The sequence below is a fragment of the Zootoca vivipara genome, chromosome 2 (assembly GCF_963506605.1).
Source record: "Zootoca vivipara chromosome 2, rZooViv1.1, whole genome shotgun sequence".
Lineage (NCBI taxonomy): Eukaryota > Metazoa > Chordata > Lepidosauria > Squamata > Lacertidae > Zootoca > Zootoca vivipara.
In genome coordinates, this window is record NC_083277.1 from 102,676,818 (window position 1) to 102,695,949 (window position 19,132).

At 45.1% G+C, this 19,132-nt stretch overlaps 1 protein-coding gene across 4 annotated transcripts in view; it reads right to left on the bottom strand.

Moving 5' to 3' along the window:
- The window catches only part of AXIN2 (axin 2), a 69,105-nt gene that overhangs the window by 26,884 nt on the left and 23,089 nt on the right, over positions 1–19,132 (bottom strand). The window contains exons 1-3 of one of the 4 annotated variants that reach the window (XM_035104031.2): positions 17,359–17,961; positions 14,149–15,098; positions 5,245–5,385 (exon numbers count right to left, since the gene is read on the bottom strand). In XM_035104031.2, coding sequence (XP_034959922.2) covers positions 5,245–5,385; positions 14,149–14,972 — 965 coding nt within the window. In that variant the 5' untranslated portion in view covers positions 14,973–15,098; positions 17,359–17,961. The other 3 variants (XM_035104033.2, XM_035104032.2, XM_060271976.1) reach the window with 3 other exon arrangements.

Genomic DNA, 19,132 nt, shown 5'->3' on the forward strand with positions numbered 1-19,132 from the left:
AGCAAGAGGTGACAAACCTGTGGCCCATCAAGACGCTGTTGGACTCCCACCTCCCAACAGCCCCCAGCCAACATGGCCAATGACTGGGGATGATGGGAGTTGCAGGCCAGCAACATCTGGCAGCCCCCCTCAGGTTCCTCACTCCTGCACTACAGCCTGACAGAGGAATAGTGGACAAGGGATGAATGAAAGCCACTTGTAGGGATAGGACTGGGTAGTCCTAGCAGTGTGGCAGCACAAGCAAAGTCAAATAATGAGCAGTGCATGGGGATCCATAGAAAATCATGTGGCTTGCCTGTATGAGGTCCCGTGTTTAGTCCTTCGCAACTCTATTTAAATGACCTCAGGCAGCAGCTCTGAAGCCATGAAGAGCTGCTGCCAGCCTGGGCTTTGCTCTGTATAAAGCAGGCATAGGCAAACTCGGCCCTCCAGATGTTTTGGGACTACAACTCCCATCATCCCTAGCTATCAGGACCAGTGGTCAGGGACGATGGGAGTTGTAGTCCCAAAACATCTGGAGGGCCGAGTTTGCTAATGCCTGGTATAAAGCATCCTATGTCCAGTTGTTACTGAACGCTACCTGGTGGGGTGGAATGGTGAGCCAGGGAGAAACATGGAAACGTAATGCTTTCCCTTCAACTAACAGCCTTTTTTCTATGTGATGCTTTATTATATAGATTCTGAGGATAGAAACAGCAACCGCTTGACATGCCATAGTTGGGGATTTTCTTACTTGGCTTTATTTTGTCTCATTTAGGGAGCATCTTGCTTGCGATAAGGAAAAGTCTTCCAAATGGAAACTTACCAATACACATCCACTAGGAGTCCACCATGAAGCACAGCGGCAGTCTAAGTGTCCATGTGACACTCCTCTCCCATTCATTGAGGCCTCCCCGATTAGCCCGAATGTTTTGAGTGCTCCCTAATGCCACAGTTTGGGTAAATGAGGGTGTCTTCTTAATTGGCTCACTCAAACAAGCAGCTATCTTGGTTGCAGGGGATGGGGGGTGGGAGGTGTTAATTACAATTAAATAGAAAGGGCTGGTGAATCTCATTTTAAAAAGATGGGTGGCGTTACTGAACAGCCCTGAGAAACAGAACTGAGAATCGTAACGAGGGCTTGAAACAAGCCTCCTAAACTCCGGTCCTTGGGAATTCAAAATAAAAGGGCATTGAAGGAAAATAAGAATCCATAATGCATTAAATACAGACAAGATGGGCAGCTGGTGCTTGAATTTCAAGTCCAACAAGGGTAGCCAAGAAGATCAAGTGAGGTTACAAGGGAGAGAATTCTTGACTTTTATTTTTGGCTCAAGCCCTATTTCAGCCAAAGGTTCACAGGGTGGGCTTAGCCAAGTTTCTGCCTGCATGCCTGCCTGCCTCTCTCTCTGCCATCTAAAAAAAGGGGGGGGAACAATAGCAGCTGCACCTCATAAGGTAGCTGCAAGATCACAGAAAAAGAGAATGTGCAAAGCATTTTTACAAGCTGAGTCAGAACGACACAGAAGTGTTGGACCTGAACGAGCAAGGAAGGTCCTGCTCAGCCATGAAGCTCAACTGAGTAAGTCTCAATTTATCAGGATAAAATATATTGTAGGAGTTGGTGTGAGGCTAAAATAGCATCACCTCACAGATACCATGCTAGTTCCTTAGAAGTGTAGCGGAACCCAGATCTGATACAGAAAGAACACATCTAAGGGCTGTTGCCAACCAAGTTATACTCAGAGTAGACCCATTGAAATTGGCAAACCTAAGCTAATTATGTTTGTTAATTTCAGTGGGCCTGCTCAGAGTAGGACCAACATCGGGCACGACTCTAAGCCAATAACAAAAAAACAAAGGTCACTCACTGAATGCATCTCGACAAAACTGAAAACATTTTAAAGTGTTTTAGAATAAAAATGCTATACAAAACCGGTGCACAATTAATACTGCCTAAAAAGAAAAAAGGGGACATCAACTTCTGATGTCCTTGTTAATCCAACCCCCCCCCTTCTCCAGAAGTACAATATTTGTGCTAGATTTCCTGGTGTGCATGTGTTTTAAATCCAACTCTGGGCTGAAGAACAGCATAGTTTTAGGCACTGAATAGCACAGTTTAATTATAAACATTTTAGCTAACCAGTCTGGTACTAAGCCAATCTGTTTCTGGGGAAACACTAGTTTTGAAGTCTTCTTTCCAGTCAGCTGCCATTTAAGCTGAGCCAATTATCTTAGCCTTTTGACTTAGATGTGCCTGACCTAACCTGAATGTAGTTTCACTGCTTCTTTTGAAATATCAGACTCCGTGCGCATATGCATTCACTCCCATCTTCATTTGGCAATGGCTCTGAAACGGAGCCTCTGATCTTGCCAACATCAAAAGCCTGGTTTGTAAGATAAGGTAATATTTGAAGTTTGCTCAGCAGTATTCCCCTGTGTCCAAAGTAAATCCATAAATAAGATATAACCAAATAATAAAAAGTCCCCCTTTCGTCTCTCTCTCCCTCCCTCCCTCACCCCTTTCCTCCAATCAAGAAATGGAAATGTGAATTTGCCTGGATGCTTTGTGGCTAACACCAAAAAGGGGCAGATTAAACAAAAAACGCAACATTGATCCTTTGGGTTAAATGTAAGTTCAGGGAAAGGGGAGGGGAGGCGGATTGTGTGCATTTTCTTTGCTGGGAATGCCACCTGGGGGCCGCCATGAAAACAAGTGACCAGATCATACCGGCTTTTCAGCTGTCTGTGGGTTCTGTTGTCTCGATTTGTACCCCACCAAAGCCACTGCACACGCACACACAAAGTAGAGTGGTGCGTTGCTGCACAAATTTGTTGGCACGCAAGCTACAGGAACAGTGCCACGAAGCCATGCCCCCTGCACCATCAAAGGTGGCAAATGAACCACAACAGCAGCTGATTTCACTTTTCTCCCAACATCGCTCCCCTCAAAAAGAAAAAGAAGAAGGCGGCTTGAGCGGGAACACGTCGCTTTTCTCTCTTTTGCTCAAGTTTCTCTTTCATACACCCATGGCAGGGAAGGAAATTCAAACATAAAAACAACTTGGCACATGTGCTAGTGTTACCGCAGCTTGCAACAGCTGTTGAAGCCTATCAGCATGCTCTGCTTCTAGGAGTTTACCACTGAGCCACAGAGCTGGAAAAAGTGTGTGTCCCACTTTCCTCCTCCTCCTCTCTCTCCCCCCCCCTTCTCTCTCTCTCTCTCTCACACACACACACTCCTCAGTCATTTGGAGACAACACCACAGGAAATTCGAACCTTTCCAAAGGCTTTGAGAGGTTGGAGAGGGGGAGCAAGGGATCAGTTTTCAGCAGGAACTGGTTAAATGCATTGAGCTTTTGCAGGTTTCTCTCTAAAGCCATATAACCATTCTGGGCCCTATTGAAATCCAGGTTGGTTGCCTCCCCTCCCCTCCCCTCCGGCCTCACCACCACCACTACCACCACCACCACCTTCTCTGCAACAACACCCCCCCTCCCCATATCTTGAAGCTCCCAGCAGTTTAATCAGGCAAGCTTCCCTTGCTCCTCACAGCCTGTACTGGCTATTGTTATGGCAGGAAAAAACAGCCAGGCTCCTTTCATGCCCGGCTTTATGGGGAGCTCCTATTCACTTGTTCAAGTAAATTTCAAAGCAGCCTGCTACCCTCTTATCCCCTCTAAGCTGCCCTAGACTAACAATAGGCTGAAAGCGATTCAGTTAAGCCTTTCATCCAGCATGCACTTTATTTCTCACTCAGTGCTCTCATCTGTAGAAGGCCCCACAATTGGCATTGCTGTGAAGAGAGGGTATAATCCTAGCCCTGCTCGTCCCAAGTGACCCAACACTGGTCCAGAAATGACTAACCCAGTGAATGCTCTGTTGACACACTGAGCACATATACAAACCGCAGCCCAGCTGGCAAAGAGAAATAAAATAGTGATGCAGCTTTTTAAGAAAATGTAAGGTCAATGTTGTTCAACGAGAAAGCGGGGTAAGGTAGAAATGGGTTTCTTCTTCTTCTTCTTCCATAAAACCATTTTAAAAAAGAAGTACTGCACACATACTAGAAGGAGGGTGGATAACCAAGTCTGTGCTATTTTATATCTAGGGACTTTTTTATTTTAAAAAGTGCATATTCTTCCCCTGCCACTAAAAGGATTACAAGGAATTGAGAAGCATTTCCTTCCACCTTCAAGGTTTCCAAACCACCATGGGTACACTAACAGTACAATCCTGTTACTCACAAGTTAAGTCCTACTGTTTTGGGTTGGAATTGCTTCCAGATATGTGCATGCATGGGAAGCAGAGCTAAGCATTTCAAGTTAAGACCTTGGGAGTGTGTGTGTTTGTGTGCATCTGTATATCAACGCTAAGTTAAAACCAGGCTACTTTGCACTTCCCAATCACAACCTGCCTCCAAAAAGCGTTCCTTCCACTGGAAATAAAGAATATGCTCCCCTATCCTCGCAGCACTTTGGGATATTTAGCAATGAAGTCCAATCTCTGGAATGAGGAATGCAACATGAAGTAGAGGTGGGAGAGAGAAACCATTGACAATGTACGTAGTTGCCCTTGTACATAGTTGTATGGCTAAAGCAGATTACAACAGAAAACGTCTTCCCATTTCCTTCTCCGTAGAAGACCACAAATTTTACAGCACAGATCGTTCCTCCCATCCTTCTCCCAGAGACTAAAGAATAATTGTCATCACATTTCAAACAGCCTCCACCCTCTTATAGAAGGAAAGTCAGCCAGGTTCAGCCCAAGGAGGCTGTTGACTCTTTGGGTCAATAGAGCATTGCTCCTAAGTTCAGCAGTTAACCTCAGAAAGCACCGCCTAGAGGAAGCAATCTCTTTTTTTATGACTGTTAATTAGATAATAAGAGTACACCTAATCCTTAAAAAAAACAAGGGCTGAGGCAAAATTGTGGATATGGGGACGATTGTGGATACATCCCATGGGTAAGAGGCTGGATTTCTAGTCCTACTGGGAGAACAAGGTTGTTCACCTGAGAGTTGGGTGAGAATACCTGCAAAGTGATGGAAATGAGAGAGTCATTTCCTACCATTGCGTCAAAGGCAAACACACTGTGCTCAAACCATACTCCTAGTTTATGGCAATATGGTGGTTAAAGAGTCCATCAGAAATATAACTGGGTAGCAGAATTTTCAACAGAACATTAAAGCAGAGGTCATGGTCAAATAGGATTCTTTTAAGAACCAACAGTTTTTCAAAAAATTCAACCAAGGGCAATACTTACACGCTACTGTCCGTCATAGACATGGAGTCATCAGTCAGAGCATCACTAGATATTTCGCTATCATTTGCACTGGTGGCAGGAGCAAAGACATAGCCAGAGTTCACATGGTAAGGGTTAACAGGATCGTTCCTCTTAAAGGACCTAGAGACAAGCAAAAAGTGAAAGCTCAGTTACTCTTCCATGAACTCAGGAAATACGCACATAAAAAAGCCAAAGAGTAATGAGCTAAGTTATATATGTGCACACAAGACTAACTAAATCAGGGGTCCCCAAACTAAGGCCCAGGGGCCAGATGTGGCCTGCACGAGCCAATTGTGGGGCCTCTGACGACCCCCACCGCCACCCGCTCTTACTGGCATGCCGTGGTGCGGTTGCCCATCTCTGGGTTGGCACGGCACCAGAAATAGCTTGTGTGCACGGTGCTGCACCGACCCGGAAGTGCACCGGAAATGACATCTGTGCATGTGCAGAAGTCATTTCCGGCGGCGCCCCGCGCCAGAAAAAGCAAGTGTGCATGCGTATGGGAGCACGTTCCCCCGCACTCTGGCCCGCCGCACGATCGGCACCAGAGGAACCGGCCCGAAGCCGGGTAAGTTTGTGATCTGCCAGAAGTATCTGTAATATATAGGAGAAATAAGCCCATGCTACTAAATCCTTGTTTACATGTAATAGGTGTGTGTTCACAGCATACCTATTTGTGTCTAATAGCTTTCATTGTGCTGTAGATGGAATTGAAGCAAAGCAAATTGTTTGTGTACATTGGGGTGGCAAACATGGCGACTCTCCAGATGTTGATGGACTACAACTCCTATCATCCATAACCACTGGCCATGCTGGCTGGGGCTGATGGGAATTGAAGAACAGCAACATTTGGGAGCCAAAGGTTCCTCATTCATGATCAACAAAGTCACTGAGTATTTTAAAGCCATCAGATGTCATACAGTTTTAAAATGGTGGATTCATGCAATCCCTTGTTATGGCGCCACACAAAAAAGTATCATGTTTTCTCCTGTTGTTCCACCAAGGAGGAGAGGCAGCATACATCCTCCACCACTATTTTACCCTCACAACAACCCTATGAAGCAGGTTAGACCAGGCTTCCTCAACCTCGGCCCTCCAGATGTTTTTGGCCTACAACTCCCATGATCCCTAGCTAGCAGGACCAGTGGTCAGGGATGATGGGAATTGTAGTCTCAAAACATCTGGCGGGCCAAGGTTGAGGAAGCCTGGGTTAGACTGAGGGAGTCTGGTCCAACAAAGGAATATGCAGTTGTTCCATATGGGGATCAAACCTGCAATCCTGGCGTTATCAGCACCATGGTCTAACCTCACAACAACCCCACAAGAAAGGATAGACTGAGGGATAGAGGCCAGTCCTAGGTCACCCAGTGAGCTTCATTCTTGAGTGGGGACTTAACTTAGACCCAAGCCTCCTTGCTTTTAGTCCAATACACCACACTAATGTTAGCTTTTTTGCCATCATCCTATGGAAAGACTCACAAGGAAGGCAATATTGTGAACAAATCCAGCTTGTCTCGGACACTCCCACATAACAAACTGAGATTCAGAAAGAACTACCAAGGTCTCCACATGGTAGAGAGAGAACTGTCCTGCCACAACACTCTAGCCATCAACACATTTACAGTTTTCACAATTCTACACGTGCCTATCAAAAAGCGAGTTCAAGGATGCTTACTCACAGGTAAGTAGGAATAAGAATTGGAGCCTTAGTGATCATGCGGGGCCTATCAGGAACATTTCGACAATTCCCATTATCCTTGACCATTAGCTATGCATGCTGGGGCTAATGGGAGTGGGAATCTAAGATCTACAGAAAAGGGCAATGCAAGATTTTAGACAAGTGAGCTAGGGCCAAGGCAGTTAAGAACAGCAGCTGAATGCCCTGAAACTGAATTTTTACCATGCACTCATCAAGTGGCCTTAAAAGCATATTTTCTTTCTTTCTTTCTTTCTTCTCTCTCTCCCTGTGCCCCAAATCTGTGCCAGCATTCCAAGACAGTTGTAATGGCTAGAGCAGGCACAGGCAAACTCGGCCCTCCAGATGTTTTGGGACTACAACTCCCATCATCCCTGACCACTGGTCCGCTTAGCTAGGGATGATGGGAGTTGTAGTCCCAAAACATCTGGAATGCCGAGTCTGCCTATGCCTGGGATAGAGCAAAGTTTCCCAAACTTGGGTCTACAGCTTTTTTTTGGACTACAACTCCCATCATTCCGAGCTAGCAGAAACAGTGGTGATGGGAACAGTATTCGATAAACAGCTGGAGACCCAAGTTTGGGAAACTCTGAGCTAGGGTGAAGTGCTTAAGAAAAAAGTGGTAATTATTATTATTTCATGTCATTTTCAGCTCTGGGTTCAAAAGGTCCCCAAGCATGTCAAATTAACAAATATAACTTCTACAGAGGGTCTTATCTCAAAATGGTTCGATTGGCATCTTATTTCAGAGGATGCTGCAAAAGAAAGTATGGCCCTATATACAGAGAGCATTGCATTGGTAAAGCGATAATAAGGGGATAATAAGTGAAGAGCAATCTTTTCCGATCCAAATCACAGAGGGGAGTAAATTTCAGTTTTGTATTCCCACCAAGTAATTGTGGGAATACCCACCAAGGGGTAATTATGTAGGACCAACAAGGCAGCAACTTACTGAACAATTTATTGGGCAGCCTTTGCCCACCTGGTACCTTCCAGATGTTTTGGACTACAACTCCCACCAGCCATCACAAACATGGTGCCTGAAGAAGAAAGGAGCAAGGAGTCCCAAACATCTGGAGGGCATCAGTTTGGCAAAGGGGGACCAATAGGGATGGACACCTGTGTTTTATATTCTGCACCCTAATCACCATGGACTATTAAAGACTAAATTAGGGATTGGCAAAACATTTACAGGATTGTGATCCCTGCTCTCAGCCAAAGGTTTTAAGGCGGCCTTGTTTATGTAGACAGCACCACCTTTAAACACGCACAATCCAAATGCCTGGAATCCAGACTAAGTTTGCCAGATGTTCCTCATTTCAAGCCATCACCCCTTGCTCCAGATGCCTGCTCTACAGAACATTAAAAAGGGACACCCCTTATTCGACCACTTCCATAACATTCCACAGAAGAGACATCACAGAGAGGCAGACCACATCCCTCATTCTGAAGAAATTCAGTTTGGCAACCCCAATCAACTCAGGCTCCCATGACCTGCTGTTTGTTCAATTCTAAGACAGTCACTTGCTTAAAATTGGAGTCACTTGTGAGCAACTTGGGAGGCGCAGGGTGGAGGGAGGGGAGGGAAGGGGAAGTCTTTCTTTAAGGCTGAAACATAAAAGAGAGAAACTTTTATTTTTTTAAAAAAACCAAAAACCACCAAGCCACTTGCAATGAGATCGGAGGAGGCATCAGGCCTGAGTTAAGTGAGCAGCCTGGTAGTCTTAATGAAAAGCAGCACTTCCCCTAGTAGTAGTATCCTGGTCCCTTTGTTTCCATTTGCCCCGGTTACCCACTTTCGACCTCTTCAGTAGTAGTCTTCACTCAGTTCTCTCACAAACAAGTCCTCCCACCCTCCCCTTAACTCCCCTCCTGCTGTGTTGCATTCCTCCATTTCACTGGCAAGGGGAAAACATGAGCCCTCGTGAAGGCTTAAGCAAAGAAAGGGGCTTGGGAAGGGGAGAGAGAGAGAGAGAGAGATGGAGGGAGAGGCAGACAGACAGACAGCCCTCTTCAAGTTATGACGGCAAACAGCATGACTGAAGTTCTAGGCCTCCACATCTCAAGCTGACCTTTGCAGGAGGCCTCGCTGCAAAAGACTCAGGTATTTAAGCGCAGCTGGGAACACATTCTTTCCCAAAGCACACAAAGATATTTCAGTGGGAAGATCAAGACATTCAAAAGATGAAGGAAGGGAGCGGGGAAGAGAAAAGAAAGAAAGAAAGAATGGGAGATAACCAAAGAGTGACAGAAGACGGTGGGGGGGGGAGTCAGATCCTTCAGATCTTCAAGACAGATCAACCCCACATGTTTCCAGTCGAAAGTTACTCTGCAAAGGGTGGGGAGAAAGCAAGGGGAAGCAGGATCCAAATGTTGTACCTTTAAAAAAACAAAAACTTATCTATGTTTGTAAAGTTCCCGTGACATTCTTAAGGCAGCTATTTTTTTTGGTCTTTGAAGGAAGTGGGGGGGAGGGGGAGGATAAAGGCTTTACTTTTTATTACTGTCCTTGAAACAGCTTCATGTCCTGCTTTAACAGAACGCAGGCCCGTTAGGGCTTATTGTTGTAAGGTATCTGGTTGCAAGATGCTCGCCATCTGTTCAGAACCAAGCCTGCTCCTTAAGTGGATCCTAAAAGACCTTCCTTTTAAAGTGCATGTCATGCTGCTACTTAATCGTGCGCCCGTTAGTTTATGTTTACATGTCATCCCTATGGGAAGGTTAAGGGGAAGCTCTTCCATACTGTAAGGCAGCCACGAGAGAGAGGGGGGGGGGAGGTCTCCAAAATCTTTTTGGAAGAGCTCAACTTCCCAAGTTAAGCCAAACTTTTGGAAAAGTCCTTCTCCAAAGTTCAATGGATCCATAAATCACCTTAAACTAGTCAGCAGAAACTCAAAGCACAAGAAATTACCAAGACATTTAGCTAGCAAAATGCCATTCCCCCACCCCTCAGAACTTATACAATCATATAATTAAACAATAAATTTCTTTTTATTTTTTATTTTTTTAAATCACAGTTTGCCCAGTTAAAACAGATCTGTACAGAAAATCCCCACATACATTAAGTAAACCAATTAGGGATGTTTTCATAGCCACTCCCCCCCCCCAGAAAAGATCTTGACCACACTACAAACTTAATTGTAGCCAGATGCTATCAAGCTGCCTTAAAGGAGTTTTAATTCCTGTGTGAAGCAGAGTCTCCAGTGTAAATTTCAACATGGACTCTCTTTTTCTCTCTCTCAAGAAAAGTGCCTCCACAGGACACAATACTGAAAAGTGCTTTCCACAATCACGTAGCAGTTCCCCTTCAGCTTCAAGGAGAATGTCTCAAGTTTCTCAAGCTATTACTATACTGATAAAAGTAGTACCGTACTTGTTTGTCACTCCCTGTGCTGTGTTGGGGAGCAGGCATGTGTCATAGACAAAGCACACAGAACTTATCTTTCCAGGTGTCTTTTGTGGGTAGCTCTGCAAAAAAACAACAACACCCTGAACAGCACAGCTGCTTTCTCCTCTGTGATTAGCCTCTAGCCTTACAAGAAGCCTCAGACCTTGGTTTTCGACCAGGGTAGTAATGGAAAGTCTATACAGGGAGCCTTGTAAATTAGGAAGCTAAGCTTTGCTGCATCGCAGTTGGCATTCCACAGGCGTTCAGGTGGTTTATCCGAGGTATATGAAGAAAGCTCTGGATTGCTCTCACTGCTGTTGAGAAAACATTGTGTGAATCTGCAGCCACATTGTCTGGCACATGGCTTTTGGTCAGAAACATTGTGTTTATAATTTTCAGGGAAAGCAACTATGTAGCTTACATCACACTACAATAACAACACACCTGATTGCTTGGTGTGTGCAAGCACACACACACACACATGTGCACATTTGTCTTTCTCCCCTCCTGGCTTAATTTTATTATGATAACTGAAGCCAGCATGGTTCCAACACCTTCCCCCACAAATAAGTGCCAGTCTGCAAAAGTGGGCCATCTGCTAGCTATAGCCCCATGTGGTGGGAAGGCCAGCTTCACTAACTTTACAGGAGAAAACTTAATAGTTAGCAGAGAGGCTACCTTATTGGCTGCTATGATATATGAGTGTGCCATAAGAGGGCAGTTTTGTGCACATTAACTTTTGTGTGATACATTCAGAATCCAATGTAAACAAAACTTTTTTCAATTTCACTTTTGTTGCACTGAACTGCCTAAAGTGGAATAGCTTCAAGATCCTCATTCCAAGGAAGCAACTAATACACAAAGCAGCCCTGAGAGAGAGGGAAAGACACCTAAGCCAAGTCTGAAGTGTTTATTTTGACTCGGGGGAAATCCCAAATTCATAAAAAATATACCTTATAACACATACAGCATGAGGATGTGATTGGGGTAAAGAAAGCGTGTTTGCCAAACCTAACCTAGGAGCAGAAAACAGTCAAAGGGAGGGAGACAAATAGCCTTCACACTCCTCCATAAAGCTTTCACGCTAAAACAACCTCCAATTAATATATTTTTTTAAGTATGGTTACCTACAGGTCCGGAAAGATGAAGACACATTGCAGACACCAACCAAGGGGAAAGGGGATTCACCTGTCAACTGCTAGCAGACTAGACAAATAACAGCAACTCATCCACAAGCTGAGAAAACTACTGGACTTTAATATCTTTGAGACAGGAGGAGAAGCAATGTCTGGTGACCACTGGCTTGGGGGGGAAAGGCTTCTCAGCTAGTTCCCTTTGGTAACAACAATGAGATTCTGGTCGAGAAATTGCTAAAAGCAGCACCTCTAACTGGCAAAGGACTTGGGCAGCCTTTACTGAGACCATGCCTACCATCCATCCCCTATGGGATATTATTCCCATTTCATAGCTGAGGAACTGAGTCTGAGACCTACTGACTTGCCAAAGACCACACAAGGTGTCCATGGCAGGCAGCAGTGGAACTGGAACCCGGGTTGAAGCCCAGCTCTCAGTCCAGTTACATACAAGAATCCGGTCAAGGAGACAAAAAGAAGAAGAAGCAGCAGCAACTTCTTGACTTTTTGGAGAACAGCACAGCACAAAGTACATATCTGCTTAAAAGGAAGGTTTTCAGCAAAAAATCATAGAATCGTAGAGGTGGAAGGGACCCTGAGGATCCTCTAGTCCAACCCCCTACAGTGCAGTTGCCCCATACAGGGATCGAACTTGCAACCTTGACATTATCAGCACCATGCTTTAACCAACTGAGCTGTCCAGCTCCATCAATATATTCCTAATCAAAAGCATGCATTAGTTGGGTGGGCTGAAGGTTCAAATGAAGTTTCCTCACTTGAGCAGAAAGTTACCTGCTTGGTGGCACTGACATTAATAGCTCCATGCCTTCTGGCACCTCAGTGTCAACAGAGGTTAGACATGCAAATGCCTTCTACAATGTTATCTCAACTTGGGGAGAGTGTTAGGTATGTGCAGGGGTGTGTGTGTGTGTGTGTGTGTACACAAAATATATATATATATACACATGCATACACACATATAAACACTGTTTGATCTGGGCAACAGCAAATATGGTTGTCAGACTCATGCAACTGGTACAGTTCAGAGATTGTGAAAGAAAATTGGCTTGCTAGGGCTTCAAACTTGGAAACTTGACTTTACTACAGAAAGATACTGGGGCAAACAGAGGCTTGAGCAAGCATATACCTCCACAGAGATTAAAACAAACAGGTAACACACACTGATGCCATTTGCACAGCCAAGAACTAGAAGAAGCCCCTCGCCTATCTGGAGCCCCTCCAGATTTGCCCTGGTGTGATTGAAAGCCAAATTAGAACCAGCTGCCTTTCCAACCCTATCGCTGGAAAAGACCATAAACATTGCTGCAAGCTAGAAACACAACAGATGCAATTCAAGAACCCTCCTCTTAGAGGCAGGCCATAGTTGAAACAAGCTGAAAACAGAAGAGATGCCTGAAGCCCTTTGATGTCCCATGAATCACAGAAACACTCACAAAAATTCCTGTAAACCAGATGTCAAATACTTACCAGACTGAGAAAGAAACTCCCAAAGCAAGACAGAATACACAGAACAGAGGGGAGAGGGAGAGAGCAGGTCCTTCTGCTCTATAGATCCTTGTTCAACCAATTCCCATTTATGAAGGGGAAAGGGAGGGGAGAAAGAGAATAAGGTGTCAGAAGATTATACCACTCTGTCACGATTAAGATAGAGAAAGAATACGCTGGTGTTGCCATTTTGTGAGGAACTAGTCTTGCCCACTTTCATCAGCCTATGCCACCAAAGAAGGGTCTCGCATCACTCTCCTGGGGTACTGAATTGGGAATAGGACCACCTTTTAATGCAGCTTGAATTCCATTAACTAGGAAGGGCTGTCAGTCAGTGGTAGAATGCATGCTAAAAGGCCTAGGTTCATCTCCAGGTCAAGCTAGGAAAGGTTCCTGGCTGAAACTCTGAAGAGCCACTGTCAGTCACTGAGTGTAGACAGTTCTGAGCTTGAGAAACCAAAGGTCCAACTCAGTTCCTATATACCTGGAGCACACACCTCTTTTACTCAATGGTTGGAATTCTGTCCCTAACAATAATGCCCCATACCTGAAGCCATCTCATTGGCCAAACAGATTTCCTTTGGTTTAAAGACACGATTGCAAGCCATACAAGGTATTCTCCAAGAATACATGTGTTTCATGTCTCCTTGTAAGTTACAAAGTTCAGTCACATGGGCTGCCGCAGTAATAATATGGATTTTCTTGTTCCATCATCACATAATTGCTTCCCATTTTCTATATGTAATCCACATATTTCGACACTAGCTGGGGATGAAGCTGGCAAACTAGTATTTCATTACTCATTCACATGCCTAGATGGTGCTCTTCCCAGCTCCTCTTAATGTGGTTTAAAGTGGTAACAATTAACGCATGTCTCAAAGAACAAGAGTCGCTTTGAAGTTCTTTTTTGATGTCTAAGAGAGCTTTAGGAACTGGTGGGTCTTAAGAACCACAATGTACTGCTTTCTTTATTATGGAGAAAGACAGCCCTCCCCCCTAAGCCAGAAATAAATGCCAAGTTGTTAAGGTTCATTTAAAAAAAAGTATCTTTGCCAAAAATCTACTCCAAAGGACAAGCATGTGCACATATACCCACTTTGCAAGATTTGTTTAAAGGAGCAATAGACTCTCAAAAAGTCATTCAAAGGAAGTTATCTTACCTGAACCCATTCTCCACAATTTCTGTAGCTCGGACACTTGCTGTAGCCCTCAATGCCTTACTGGATAGTCCTAGCACGGATGGCAAAAGTTTGTTCTTAAAGTCTGCACAGCTCCATTCCTCTTCTTCATTCAAGGTAGGGAGATAGCCACAGTCAACTTTTAAGCTCCCCAGTCCATTGCTGTTGATGTAAGCAGGATTTTCTCCCCCACTCCTTACATATTCGAGGTATACATCAGAAGTTAAAAACATCTGGTAAGCATTTTCCTCCATCACTGTCTGAATCTCAGTCTGTGCCTGATCAAACATTATAGAATCGATCTGCTGCTTTTTGATATTATCCCTTATGTAGGTCTTGGTGGCAGGCTTGAGCTGTTTGGAGACAATGCTGTTGTTCTCAATGTACCGTTTGTATATAGCTTTGGCTACTCGTAAAGTTTTGGTATCCTTAAGGTCCATCTGCCTGAACCCATTGCAGGCAAACCAGAAGTCCAAAGTATCCACACATTTTTCTCTTTCCAGGAAGGTCCGGAAGAGATAGGCACCATCTTGATCCCCCAGTAAGGAATGCAAGGATTTGGTCCATCGTGCTAGAGGAGAGTCCGGGAATGCGCTGCCTTCTGGCTCCCCAAGGCCATCTTCATTCCTCCTTGGCGTGGAAGAAACTGACATGGCCTTGAAGCTTTGGTTTTTCATGGCAAACAAAGTGGCAGCCAGGTGGCATGGTGTCTCTCCTTCTTCCCCTGGTACAGGGGGGCGTGGGGCATCTTCTCTGAAGCTGCTGCTGGGGTCTGGGAGGTGAGTCAGTAATGCTGCACTGCTCATGGTTCCAGGAGTCCCTTCTGGCAGGACTTTTTCTTTTTAAGTTCCTCAGTAATCTGTATGTGTGTTGTCTCTCTCCCTCTCTCTTTTCTTTCTCAAGTCAGCAGGGGATTCTTCAGAGTCTTCTCTCTTGAAGGGGAAAAAAAGGAAAAGAAAGAGGGGGGGAAGTATTGATCTAATCAAAACCAGATCCACCCAACATCAAAGACAAAAAGTAAACAGGCTTTTCAACTCTTCACATTAAAATAAAGAGGCAACCGCAGCTATCTGCAGTGCTAATCAAAAGTATCAGATACGCTTTTCAAAGAGGAAGATTGAACTCTGGGCACACTTTTAACTTTGGTGTGGAGGGAGCAGAAAGAGTGGGGGCGAAAGCAAAAACAAAAATGAAGTCTTAATTATTGCATTGCCTATAAAATCAAAACAGGCAAAAGAAAAGAAAAGAAACCCCCCTGTGAACCTTTCCCTCCTACTAATGATAACATCTGAAAAGTCCCAGGAACAATACTGGATCCCTTGTGTTGTTAAACCTATTTTGTGTGCAAGCACACACACACACACACACACACACAAATCCTTCAAAATTTTGCCTCCCTCTCTTTCGGTAGATAGCTCAAAGCAAAGAACAAAACGTGCTTTACTCAGCATCTGGTTTCCATTTCTCTGCCCCCCCTCCCCCAAAACCCTTCAACTCCTTAAACATTTAGATTATGATCACCAGAAACCCTTCTAAGCACAATGCTGGATGCTCCTCTGAAAAAAAAAACCCGAATGGCATATTGAGAAAGTGTTTAAAAGAAAATTGGGGGGGGGGGAGAGAGAGAGAATCTTTGACCACAGTAGTGTTTTACTTTAAAAACTAGGTCTGCCTGTCTCATTTCTGATCAGTTGCCTACAGCCTTCAAAGGCATCCCATGGACTTGCTTAAGTTATACCATTCACATGTTAAAGACATCCACATGTTTAAAAACTTCCAACCACTTGGAAGCAAAGGATTCCAATTCTCCCCACCACCACCACCCTCCCTTGCTCTGGTTGTCAGGCACTTTTCTTCTCAAACTTAGCCAGTTTCCACCATTAAAGATGGATTAATAAGATCTTGAGAAGTTTTGTGGCTTCTTCCAAACATCCTTCCTTAGTTCACTCGGGAGAAAACGGGCTTGCAAAGACTTCTACCAGTTTCTTTAACACACACACACACACACACACACACACACACACACACACACACACAAAACCAACCAACATCCAATTTTAAAAAGTTGGTTTACGAAGTTATGTGCAGAGTTCAAAACTACTCATGTCATTTCTCCACACCACCACCTCACGACAGGAGTGGAGATTTTAAACGCCTGCTTGCCTTTAAAACAAACAAATACAAACTACTGTCAAGAAAGTATTTCCCCCTCTCCCCTGTAATGTACCTGAACGCGTGCAGAAATTCCAAGCCCGGCTGTTATATTCTCCAGTTCCCCCCATCAAAGAGAGCGAGCGAGGAAGAGGGAGACTGGTTGGGGGGGGGGGTTTAAAAGAAGACATTGTAGTCCACCGAGCTGCTAAAATGCAACCCTTAAGAGGGGGTTAAAAATAAAAGAGGGGGGTGGTAAGTAACCCTCCAGAAATGGCGACTGACTGGAGGGAAGGGGGGGGAGAGAGAGAGGGAAAAAGGCCGAGAGATCTCAGGAACCGAGAAGAGGAATTGGGAGAGTGAAGGTTGGGGGGGGGGGAGAGAAAGAGAGAAAGCCACAGAGAAGTCTTAAGCCAGTTGCTTTCTCCGAGCCCTGTGCAACAACTGACCCCTAAGTAAGCCTGCAGTTTGGCTCTTTGGAGTTCGCAGGGGGTGCCGAGAGAAGTGGGAGGGGTGTAAAGGAAGAGTGGGGGGGGAGAGGGAGAAGAGGCAGGGAGTCCTCGCATCCTCGCTGCATCCCTACCTCCCCGCACATAAAGAAATGCACATCCTTGATCTCGACCTCCCTTTCCAATCTGAAAAGTCCAAGTCTGAAAATGGACCCTTCTCTCTCTCCCCCCCAAACCAACCACGCACACACCTTACCGGGATATCTGCAATTGGGGTGCGTTGGTTGGACGTGGGTAAAGTGCAAGACCCCACTCCTTCCCCAGATGTCTCCTGTCTCTCGAGCACACAAACACAACACACACACACCTCTGCTGTTTATTATTGTTCGCATACGAACCCTCGACTATCGCCTCACCAAGCCCTGCCGGCTCATAACTAACGCATAAATAGCTTTCCTTAACAACTTCAAAGCTCAAGCCAAGAGGACATCAAAGCGATCGGGAGAAAGCTGGCGCGGGGGGGGGGGGGGAGGCGGTAGAGAAACAGGCAAGCAGGCAGCTGGGGAATCGCGTACATTCTTGTGCAACTTACCATTGATCCAGTAGTTTATAGTGGGTATTTTTTCTTCTCTCTTCTCCTTCTCTTTTTCTTTTCCCGCCCCCTCCGTAAACGGGCGCTCGGTACTTCCTTTAATTAAAAAAAACCCACCTCCCTTCTCTCTCTCTCCCTTTACAGAATGAAGAAAAGTAATCCGCAGCGTTGCGCCGATTCCCTCTATATTTTCATCACCCGCCTCCTCTCATGCTTCATAATAGCATCTGAGAGTTTAAAGAGGTTGGGGGGGGCGGAGGGAGAGCGAGCGAGCAGGACATTGCACGCGAAACGTATCAGCGGAGAGAGGGAGAGAGTTCCAGCATGATCCTCTCCCTTCCTTCACGCCCCGCTTCTTCTTTAAGCCGAAAGGAAAAGGGAGGGGAAAAAATAAATATATATATATATCAAAAGACCTGATCCCTCCCTCACTTCTCCTGACCCCCCACCCGCCCCCCTTCTTTCAACTCAGGTCCTGTTTCAAGCAGTCATTCCATGCACCAAATGTCCTCCGGGCTATTCCAACAAACACTGAGCTGTGGGTTTAACTGTGCACATCAAAGCGAACAACCGAGAGAACGGTCCTGTAAGGGAGATAAGCGTCTTTTTTCGGCAACACCTTCCGCCTTAAAATAAAATAAAATACATATGTGTGTGTGCGTGTCTCTCTGTGTATGTGCATCTGTAAAGGTATACAATTCATACTATCGCCAGATCAACCGGCATTACGTACTACTGGCATTGCTCGGCAGCTACAGGGGCTAATTATTCCCCCACACTTTGGATGGTTTTTCTTTCTTTTCTTTTTTTATTTTAATCTGAAGCTCTTAGATTTTATTATTTTTATTATTATTGCTTCTTGAGTTGCTACCAAGTTGCCAGGACCTTATCAAAGAGAAACAATCTCTAGCCAACTCCCCCAGGCTTTGGAACGTCAGAAGTAAGTGATCCTGCCGCCCCAATCGTATTATCCCTGCAATTCTCTCAGTGCTGCAGGAACCTTAAAGGGACAGGCAACATTCCCTCCTCCCGGTTCTGCCAGCTACACTCCTTTGCCTTTAACCCGTTCGTTGCTCAATCAACTTAGCCCTTTCTTTGCAAACTATCCTCTCCCTCCCCCCCCCACACCTCCAACACACAGCCCCTCCTTCACCCCATGAGATAAATATCAATTGCTGTTTGAACTCTCTTCCTTTTATTTTCCCATACAATGCAGAGCAACTGCTGTATTGCTCTTTTGGAGAGGTGGCGGGAGGTGCCGGGGGGGGGAGAGGAGGGAGGATGGAATGATCAACTTTAGTAGTGCAGGACTGTGAAATCATTTTGCGGTAGAGTCCCCCACCCCACCCCACTCCCGCGCGCTTTCCCCCACTGCCTTTTCTTCTTCTTTAAAGTTTCATGTTAGAAGAAAATTGGCCTTTTCCTTTCTTTTTATTCTGCATCTTAACTAAACAATATCTGATTGTAATATAACTGGCACACCAACAAAACTCTGTGTGTCCCCCCCCCATATGTTAAATATTAAACAGACACGGAATGCTTTAGAAAAGACTTTAGACAAAAGGTTCTAATTAGAGATTGGATCTGGCGTGCAGGTTTTGGGCCAATCCATCTCCCTTCCCCCACTGCACTCAGTCCCCTTATGAAGTCTGGGTCTGTTGTCTTTTAGAGCTTTTTCGTTTTTTTAAATTTTATTTTACAGGCAGCCTCAGAACACGGAAATCCAAAACCTCTGAACTTTATGGAAGTTCCATGCCATAATGCATCTGAACTC